Here is a 10346-nt window from a genome sequence, read left to right as displayed (position 1 = left end):
AAACGTGTTTCATCATTTTCAGGGTATAAGTAAATGTTCATTGCTGGTAGGCCTTAGTTAATATATAGGTTAGGCCTATACTACAAATATAAAATACGGTATGAGAACATTTTCATTTTCAAGTGTTCATTTTGCAAAGCCAGTTCACCATATGCCAATGCCATCCATCAATAACCCAAATGCTCACGAGCAACTCATTATGAGAATGGATACTCATTGATTTTATGCTAATATATGTTTCTCTGATAAATATATCCTCACATTTGACCTTTGACGGGTGTTAAGAAAACAACAACGTAACCATAGGTCTACACAGTGGCGTCAACTCTACACCATAGCAATCGTCAGCATCCCATCCCTACTAGCTGGGTCCCAATTCGTTAAAATCGTGCACTTGGTGACAAGTTTTAGATATTTGGCATGGTGTTATGGTTATAATGTTTTCAAAAACCATCGCAAACGAGTTGGGCTCGTCCCCTAGTGGTCTGTTTGCAATGAATCTAATATTAAATGGGTCAGTATATGGTTACAAATCAAAATAATTGATAAAATAGATTTTCCAATGGATTCTATTAGTATTGGGTATGCTAAATGACAGGGAAAATAACTTCTGGAAAGGCATCGTTTTCAAGATGGCATCCATGGTGGATGCAGTGAGTTTAAAATGCCTATAAACTGGGATTTAATCAGGGGGGCTGGATTTGTGTGAAGCCAGTAGGAAATCCACTTCCTGAAAGTTCATATAATGGCCTGTTGTGGCGCTGTCATTGGGCCCAAAAAACCCCATAAGGTCCATAGAGGTCCATGTATTTAGGCCCAACTTCACCCAGACTGTATTACCGTAATAAACATGGTCATGAATACTTTCTGCTTCCAGTCACTAGTTTAAAGTCTCATTTCTCATGTCATAATATTATTTTTGGAAAATTATGGTCCCATTTATTTAAAAAATGACCATAAAGTCGAGTATGTTCTGAGGGGCGTGACTACCTTTACAGTCTATGATCGGGATCCACCCCCCACTCGAGTCAAAATAAAAACCAACGAAGAAGAAGGGGGGAAGTCCCGCCTCGTTGTCTGGGCCAGCCAATGGCCAGCTGGGCCCAAACGGATCTAGAAAGATGGCGATTTACAATTCAAGGACTGACAGGCTTCATCTTACGTCCATATCAGACCCGGAGAACGCTTTGTCAATATTTTCTTTACAGTCTATGGATTTAATACTTGAAAAATCATAACAATGATGCACTTGGTGACAAGTTTTTGATTTTTGGCATGGTGTTAGGGATGGGCATAAGGTTTTCAAAAACCATCGCAAACAAATTGGGCTCGCCCTATATAGTAGTCCGTTTGCAATGAATCTAATATTTAATGAACCATAATAATTGATAAAAAGAAACATTTCAATTGATTCTATTAGTATTGGGTATGCTAAATAACATACTGGTACTAAAAATGTAGGAAATAATAACTTCTACAAAGGCATCATTTTCAAGATTGCGTCCACGATAGCTGCAAAATTCCTATCAAGCTGGGATTTAATATACATAAAGTCATATCAATTATGCACTTGGTGACAAGTTTTAGATATTGCAAAATTGAAGAAGTGCAAAATTGTTATGATTCTTTATTTATTAAATCCCAGTTTATAGGCATTTTAAGCTTGAGGCAGCCATCGTGGACGCCATCTTGAAAATGATGCCTTTCCAAACTTTATTTCCCCCCATTTTTTGGTATGTTATTTAGCATACCCAATACTAATACAATCCATTGGAAAATCTCTTTTATCAATTATTTTGGTTTTTAACCATCCATATAGCCTACTTTAAATTGAGATTTATTGCAAACAGACCACTAGGGGGCGAGCCCAACTCGTTTGCGGTGGTTTTTGAAAAGTTATAACCATAGCTAACACCAGTGGCGGAAACTCCGTGGGTTCAGAGGCGCGATTGAACCCCCTGGCATTTTGGCAAAGGCGCGACTGAACCCACTGCATTTTGGCAAAATATATCTATATGCACTGCAGTAAATTATGCACCCACTGACTGTCCACTGAAATGTCCCCTCCCCAGTGGTCATGTTGTCATGCACGTAGTCACATTACAAGGGGTTACAAGATAGGTGTTGGGCCGCCGCGCATGCCGCATTCAAATGCTAATAAGGTGGCTTTTGTTCGAAAAAACAAAACTCGTTTTATTTCCACCGCTGGGGGGGGGGGGGGGGGGCGCGTGGCTGCTTGAACCCCCTGCCGTTATAAGAACTTTCCGCCTCTGGCTAACACCATGCCAAAAATCAAAAACTTGTCACCAAGTGCATGATCTTGTTGATTTCGGACGAATTGGGACCCAGCTATACTCAAAGAATATTCAGACAGCAGCAGCGTTGATGCGAAAATCCCAACATGGCATTTTGGAATTTCTAGTCATAATCTGCAACTGCTGTTGCCAGCTGTGTTTAACAAGTGCCTCGATTGGTAGACTAACCCACGCGCCGCCGCCACATTTATGAATAGGCCTATGTTGTTTTCATAAGTTGTATGACTGATATAGAGGCTACAGTTCTAACTTTATTTGCACCTGCCTCTCTCAGTCGAAAACAATACGGTTCCAATCGTTTCTTATTTGAGCGTCCTCCACAATAATATTGTCCCATTATGGAAACCTATGGGACAATATAATGTTTCTGTTTGATTGGCCATGTCGATCATTGTCTCCCTGCCATAGTTTCCCTCATCCCTACATGGGCCGATATCGATGGGGCGAGGGGCTACCAAATATGGAGAAGGGCATACTTCGACACCCACCTTCAGCGGGCTCGCAGCCCCATCTCACGGACTCTTGTCAGAGTATATAAATTGTTGCGTCCTGACATTTCGGCACCCCTGGTTTTATTCTCAAGATCGGGCGCCCGGTGCTGAACTGCTGGTGAGTAGCCTGAGAGGAATACCCATTGAAGAACTCAATAATGCCATCGTTAACCAGAGGAGTTTACCATACGATGATGGATAAAGGGTTTTTGTCAACGGTTCCACTGGAAAGCTTTTTGACTACCGTATATTAACCAACAATGTCATCTTCTAAACTGGAACGAAGGTTTACCACATAACAGAACGCGCCTGGTCAATCAGCTTACCTCGGCTTTCATTTAGGGATCATGGATTTTGATTGATGTGACATGGTATTTAAATGATACTTATGGGAATCCAACCGTCCAACCGTAAAAAGATAATTATTATACATAATTAATACATAATTGCATTTTCTTGCAAATCGGAAATGAGATTGATTGATTGATTGACTGAATACTTTATTAACATTGAATTACCAGTTCAATACAAGGTCTGCTAAGAAGAGGATTTAAAACCCAAGAAAGCCTATGGCTTGTTTCCATTGGGGTCCTTGGTACAAAATTCAAGATATGCCTACTACATAACATGCTGTGAAGCATGAATATTTTCTGAAATAGCTACTAACCCTATAGCTAGCTATTATCAACAGTCCTGTTGTTGTTTTTATTATTTATGAATGGGCACTGATTGAACTGTCTGTCTGTCTGTCTGTCTGTCTGTCTGTCTGTCTGTCTGTCTGTCTGTCTGTCTGTCTGTCTGTCTGTCTGTCTGTCTGTCTGTCTGTCTGTCTGTCTGTGTACATGTGTGCGTGTGTGCGTGCGTGTGCATGTCAACAGAAGTGACACAATGTGTGACGATGAAGAGACTACAGCTCTTGTGTGTGATAACGGCTCCGGCCTGGTCAAGGCTGGGTTCGCAGGAGATGACGCACCGCGTGCCGTCTTCCCCTCCATCGTCGGTCGCCCCCGTCACCAGGTAGGCCTAACATATAAGCAACGTATAGGTCGTACACCTATTAATAGCCTTTGCTGGCACCACCAGCTACAAAGTTAAACTATAGGCCCATTATGACCGATTTGGTATCAGTCTATGTCACAATGATACACTATGGCAATTGCATGTCCAGTGATGCGCTGAGATGTCTGTGTTGTGAAGTATTAAGACGTCATGATCTTTGTGTGTTGTCAGGGTGTCATGGTTGGTATGGGTCAGAAAGATTCCTACGTCGGTGACGAGGCTCAGAGCAAGAGAGGCATCCTGACCCTAAAATACCCAATCGAGCATGGCATCATCACCAACTGGGACGACATGGAGAAGATTTGGCACCACACTTTCTACAACGAGCTGCGCGTGGCCCCTGAGGAGCACCCCACCCTGCTGACCGAGGCTCCCCTGAACCCCAAGGCCAACAGAGAGAAGATGACCCAGATCATGTTCGAGACGTTCAACGTCCCCGCCATGTACGTGGCCATCCAGGCCGTGCTGTCCCTGTACGCTTCTGGGCGTACCACAGGTGTGTATGTGAGAAAAGTGTCAACACCCTCGCATATATGGCTGCGTAATTATGCGTGAGCAGTTGTGTTGACAATAGGCTTTTAAAGAATATATGACATGACTCGATTTGAACTAATGGTTTAATGAGTGTGAACGTGTATTTGTCATGTCCAGGTATTGTCTTGGACTCTGGAGACGGTGTAACCCACAACGTGCCTATCTACGAGGGTTATGCTCTGCCCCATGCCATCATGCGTCTGGATTTAGCCGGTCGCGACCTCACAGACTACCTCATGAAGATTCTCACTGAGCGAGGATACTCTTTCGTCACCACCGGTAGGCACAAGCCGCAATGCAGCCAGAACGAGACAGCACTAGTCAAGCACTTTCATTTGTAGGAGTTGAGGATTCTTTATTTTTTTTACTCTGTTCCACAAACAAAGCTTGTAGATCAGTATCGGTTATTATTAGATCTGTAGATCAGATATTATTTCATAATTTGGCCAATGTTTGATCAGTTTTCATAGTATAATTTGTTCAGTACTTTTGATGCAGTTTTTTCTTTTTTCTTTTTAAGCATTAAAAAGGTCTTAAATTGTCACTTTACTGTCATCTAAGGACACCCGTAAAATCATGTTTGGACTCCCCTGGGTCCTGACCCACAGGTTGAGAACCACTGCATGATAGGTCCTGCCAGAGTCAATATTTACACATACATTTAACATTTAGGCCTCCTGCCTATACAACCCCAGTGCTCCTTGACAGGATTCCAGGTTGTCCCTACAAAATGAGTTAATATAGAATCAAAATCAGTTTAACCACTTTAACCCTATTTTATTCTACCCTATTATTATTCAAAAATAGCTGATCTACAATCTCGCATCACATGCGTTATGAGCTTGTAAACTGTCTATTTTCAAAACATTGTGAAGTTACACAAATCAATATGTTTCTCTGCCAACATTCCAATCTGATACCTCCAGCTGAGCGTGAGATCGTGCGTGACATCAAGGAGAAGCTGTGCTACGTGGCACTGGACTTTGAGAACGAGATGGCGACGGCCGCTTCCTCCTCTTCTCTGGAAAAGAGCTACGAGCTGCCCGACGGCCAAGTCATCACCATCGGCAACGAGCGTTTCCGCTGTCCTGAGACCCTCTTCCAGCCGTCATTCATCGGTGCGTAAAATACGAGCTCCTTCCTAGAATGGTTTTTACGCATGGTTATATTTCAGCACTGCATGAGTCACTATAGCCAAAAGATATCACCTACACTTTGTGTAGAAATAGGATAAGCAAATCGTTGGGGGGGAAGAGGAGGGGGGGGGGGGGGGTCTTTAGCAGCATGCAAAGCTGTAGCTTTGATTTGTTGACATTTTGCTCCTTGGAGTGCAGCTGTTCATGGGAGCTGTCCATTTCAGAACCTGTTCAGCTGCCAGTGCGTGTGCATGTGGCCACCTGTTTTACAGTGATGCAAATGTGCCCTTTGCTCTGAGGGTAAAACGTTGTAGAAAAACAGAGTTCATTGTTTATAGGTATGGAATCTGCTGGTATTCATGAGACCACGTACAATAGTATTATGAAGTGTGACATCGACATCCGTAAAGACCTGTACGCCAACAACGTGATGTCAGGAGGTACAACCATGTACCCTGGTATCGCTGACCGCATGCAGAAAGAGATCACTGCCCTGGCCCCCAGCACCATGAAAATTAAGGTAATGCATTTTGATATGTGTTTGCTTTCATGTATGTGTTCTACTTATGTAGTCTATAATAACTTGTCTAATCTTTACTGTCTACCCAGAATTTGTGCATGTGCATGTGCATGTGCATGTGCATGTGCATGTGCATGTGCATGTGCATGTGCCTGGGGTTCTTACTGTTTTTTTCCCCCTTGTGTTTACTAGATCATAGCTCCACCTGAGAGGAAGTACTCTGTGTGGATTGGAGGCTCCATCCTGGCCTCTCTGTCCACCTTCCAGCAGATGTGGATCAGCAAGCAAGAGTATGATGAGGCTGGCCCCTCGATCGTCCACAGGAAGTGTTTCTAAAGACTGAACTTTTATCTCCTTCCGTGCAAAACCAACTTATTGGTCTACTGCCCCAAAATTCGTGTTGTCGTCAATCACCAGTGTTTGTTTACACCCAAGTGCAATTTTTATGTGGATATAATGTACAGGTTTTTAAATAAATGTATTTGTGTCTTTATAACAGCCTACCCTTTGAATGCTTTATCATTTTAGACTTAAACCAGAAAATGCAGGGTTGACTTTCTGTTGTTGCTGATTATAAGAAGAGGATTCACAAAATAGTAGACCATTATATAAGCATGTGTGAACCTTCCTGTCCTATGTGTTCGCGGAAAGGATTACTGAGCGGAGAAGATAAGCCACCATATGAGAAATTAACTGCACGTATATTCCATTGAGTGTAAACACAAGGCCTGTCACGTGACAAGTAATCCAACCTGAGAGAACAGGTATGCCAAAGAGTAATTTATACTCCACGTGGATGGAGTTGCTTGCCAAAAATAAATTGTATAGATCAGTTATTTTACATACTATCCGTGCACGGAGTATAAGCATGCTGAACTAGTAGTAGTATAGGCCATGGCAATTGTAATTTAAATCGTGTGTGTGTGTGTGTGTGTGTGTGTGTGTGTGTGTGTGTGTGTGTGTGTGTGTGTGAGAATTGTAACTTCACACAATGATGCATTGAGGTGTTATTATCAGATTGGCTATACACGCATGGGTCTAATTTTAGTGTACACACGCGTGCACAGCGCGGTGTAATGAGTTGATCATATCTCTCTGGGCAATCCATACAGGGCGGAGTCTATGTTTGCTTCTATTTTTAAAGCCACGCTCACAGACAGACGGGAGGCAGGCAGTGGGCTGGGTTGCAGTGTAAAGCGATTAACAACTCGGATGCTTCTTTCACTCAGTCACTGTATCCAGAGCATCATTTTTGCCTGGGGTGGAAACTGCAGCCTCGCCAGCCCATCGAGCAGCCTGCGACATATCGACAGATGCCGCTGTAAGCACGCAAGGATGTCTGGTGCAATAGCCTATACTCACGACTGTATAAAGGTGTACAGTACAGTACAGTACAGTACAGTACAGTACAGTACAGTACAGCCTATAGCTACTGTATGCTTCGGCTTCTGTTAAAAATCAACACGTATACGCTATGAGTCGCAATAGCCTAACATAATAATTACAATAATTGATAGGGAAACAGTTCCCAAGACTCCAGCTTGACCTTTGAGCTCGGGGTGCACGGTACGGTCCTCAAGCCCTGTGTAGTAGTATCTGTCCCAGGCAGGCACCGGTCAGGCTATAAGCTCAGTCACCTCTAGAACGTTTTAAACCACAGCGACACCCATTGCGGTGCACTGAGCTTATCAGCAATCATTTTTTTAATACCGATTAATCCCGTGACGCCGATCATCCGATGACTACACATCGAATATTGAAAATGAGAAACCCTGGCGTCCCCTGGCCACGCTCCACCACCAACCTGTCTGCGCCGTGACGCAGGGGTGGGGGTGGAGGGGTGGAGGGTTGGGGGGGGGGTCGAACCTACTACTTAAAGGCGGATTAACGCTGGCAAGACATTAAATCCAACCTCCCTCCATCCAGACGCAGCGCTCTTGCCCATCAACCTGATCTGAAGATCGAAAAAAGGAGGGCTTATAGTAATCAGCCCTTCAGACTCCCATGACAAGGAAAAGTGTGCAGGCGACGTCGCGCGAGCGCTCGGCAGCAGACACACACAGAAGAACGCTCACTTGCCCTCGCGCTCCTCGCACCACAGGCTGCAAACACACACACACAGAGAGACGCGCGGAGAGGAGGCGGACGGCAGCTCTATAGCATCGCCTCGTTCTCCATGCATTTTCTAGATCGAATCGGACATTCCGGAGACTGACAGCAACGAGAGGGGAGAGAAACGGGACGAGGAATAAAAACAAAAGCACATTTTCGGAGGATTTTGAGGAGCAGAGTGCCGTTGTGCCCTCGTCTTCTCCGGATGATCAGAAATGGGGGAATGGACTATACTAGAGAGGCTCCTGGAGGCTGCTGTCCAGCAGCACTCTACTATGATAGGAAGGTAAGAAAAAAAAAGAGAGATGAATCCTATCCCAACATCGACAACAACTGAAGAAATGCAGCAGCCTCCAGGATCCTCTTTAGCATGGTCCCCAGTCCCCCATTTCTGTGTTGTGGATTTTTCTCTTCTTTCACAGGTTTTTTTCTTTTTTTTTGTCTTCTTCCCCGCCGTGAGACCCAACTAATCCAACTAACAGCTGTCTCTTTATGACCCGGGATGTTGCTGAAAACTAAATCACTCTAACCTATACTAAAACACATGTGTCATCCATCGATTCATTTATCCATCCATTCATTCTTGTTGTGGTGCTTGAGTGAGGGTCGTGCACTTTAGGAGGGGGAGAGAGCTGGCGTTATACCATCCATTCCATTAGCCTAACAAGCTCAGACACAATAGTCACAAAAGCAATACACATATAGCGTCCATGCCCATTACAAATAACTATTTCGATACTGATAAAGCACATCGACACGACCACATAGGCTAAAGACTCATCGAAACAAAAATCAACATGGTAAGAAACACACGGCATGCATTCTAAATCCGCGCTCCAATCGAGCAGTGAGATTGTTCAGAGCAGAGCGTCTGATTTCAGAACCGGACAGCTCCCCACGCACACCAACCAACACGCCAGCTCAGGACTCCGCTGAGCGCATGAGCCGCAACGGCAGCGCACAGTTAAATATTTCAATTAAATATTACCAAATAACACATATTCGCACCCTTATTTTCACATTGTTTGTTATGCTTGCTTTTTAGGATCCTACTAACTGTGGTGGTCATCTTCCGGATTCTTATCGTAGCAATAGTTGGAGAGACCGTCTATGATGACGAGCAAACCATGTTTGTTTGTAACACCTTACAACCGGGCTGCAACCAGGCATGCTACGACAAAGCATTTCCCATTTCACACATTAGATATTGGGTTTTCCAGATCATTATGGTGTGCACTCCGAGTCTCTGCTTTATCACATACTCGGTGCATCAGTCGGCAAAGCAGAAGGAGCGGCGCTACTCAACAGTCTATTTGACTCTGGACAAGGCCGATACAGATTCAGTGAAAGATAGTAAAAAGGCAGTGAGTAAAAACGCTATTGTTAACGGAGTACTTCAGAACACAGAGAACTCCACCAAAGAAGCCGACCCTGACTGTTTGGAAGTCAAAGAGATGCCCAGCTCGGCCATGAGAACTACTAAGTCCAAAATGAGGCGACAAGAGGGTATCTCGAGATTTTACATCATTCAAGTGGTTTTCAGAAACGCCCTGGAAATAGGCTTTTTGGTGGGTCAATATTTCTTGTATGGATTCAACGTCCCGTCGGTGTACGAATGTGATCGATACCCCTGCATAAAAGATGTCGAATGCTACGTTTCCAGACCCACGGAGAAGACCGTGTTTCTGGTGTTCATGTTTGCTGTCAGTGGGTTTTGTGTAGTTCTGAACCTGGCAGAACTCAATCATCTAGGGTGGAGAAAAATCAAAACGGCTGTCCGCGGCGTGCAGGCTCGGAGGAAGTCCATCTATGAAATCAGAAATAAGGACTTGCCGAGAATGAGTGTGCCCAATTTTGGCCGCACTCAGTCCAGTGACTCTGCTTATGTGTGACACATGGGGAGGGAGTCCGAAACCGAGACAATGTTGCAGTGTGTGTGGGGGGGGGAGGGGGGAGACACATGGAAAACCCCCGATGGACATGATGGACAGCTCCGCACGCCTGATCGTGTTATGACTTAAGAGTGGGCAGATTTTTCATTTGGTTTGTCTTTTAAGGACTTCATGGCAAGCGTGCATTACACGTTTGTTTACTTATTTATTATTGCACTGATGCAACTTTTTAGTAACCTTTATACTCTGTAAAGCGCTAAATGGAGACCATGTTGACGTGTTCACGT

At 44.2% G+C, this 10346-nt stretch overlaps 2 protein-coding genes across 3 annotated transcripts in view; both read left to right on the top strand.

Annotated features, from left to right (window-relative positions):
• Positions 1-6553, top strand: part of LOC308328967 (actin, alpha cardiac muscle 1) — a 7799-nt gene extending 1246 nt beyond the window's left edge. Inside the window, exons 1-7 of one of the 2 annotated variants that reach the window (XM_080783104.1) lie at positions 2886-2924; positions 3685-3823; positions 4037-4361; positions 4517-4678; positions 5326-5517; positions 5874-6055; positions 6248-6553. In XM_080783104.1, the coding sequence (XP_080639230.1) occupies positions 3695-3823; positions 4037-4361; positions 4517-4678; positions 5326-5517; positions 5874-6055; positions 6248-6391 (1134 nt within the window). In that variant the 5' untranslated portion in view covers positions 2886-2924; positions 3685-3694 and the 3' untranslated portion in view covers positions 6392-6553. Of the gene's footprint in view, positions 1-2885; positions 2925-3684; positions 3824-4036; positions 4362-4516; positions 4679-5325; positions 5518-5873; positions 6056-6247 lie in introns of those variants that run through there. The other variant, XM_080783105.1, reaches the window with a different exon arrangement.
• Positions 6554-8129: 1576 nt separating this feature from the next.
• LOC308329015 (gap junction delta-2 protein) lies at positions 8130-10059 on the top strand (the record flags this gene model as incomplete). Its single annotated transcript, XM_080783172.1, has 2 exons — positions 8130-8453; positions 9213-10059. Exons 1-2 carry the CDS (start codon positions 8383-8385, stop codon positions 10057-10059), a joined length of 918 nt encoding a protein of 305 aa, XP_080639298.1. The 5' UTR covers positions 8130-8382.
• Between the last annotated feature and the right edge of the window lie 287 nt (positions 10060-10346).

The sequence above is a fragment of the Protomyctophum bolini genome, assembly GCF_963924005.1.
Source record: "Protomyctophum bolini genome assembly, chromosome: 15".
Taxonomy (NCBI): Eukaryota; Metazoa; Chordata; class Actinopteri; order Myctophiformes; family Myctophidae; genus Protomyctophum; species Protomyctophum bolini.
Note: the sequence above shows the minus strand (reverse complement) of the source record. Positions and strands in the feature narration are given on the sequence as shown.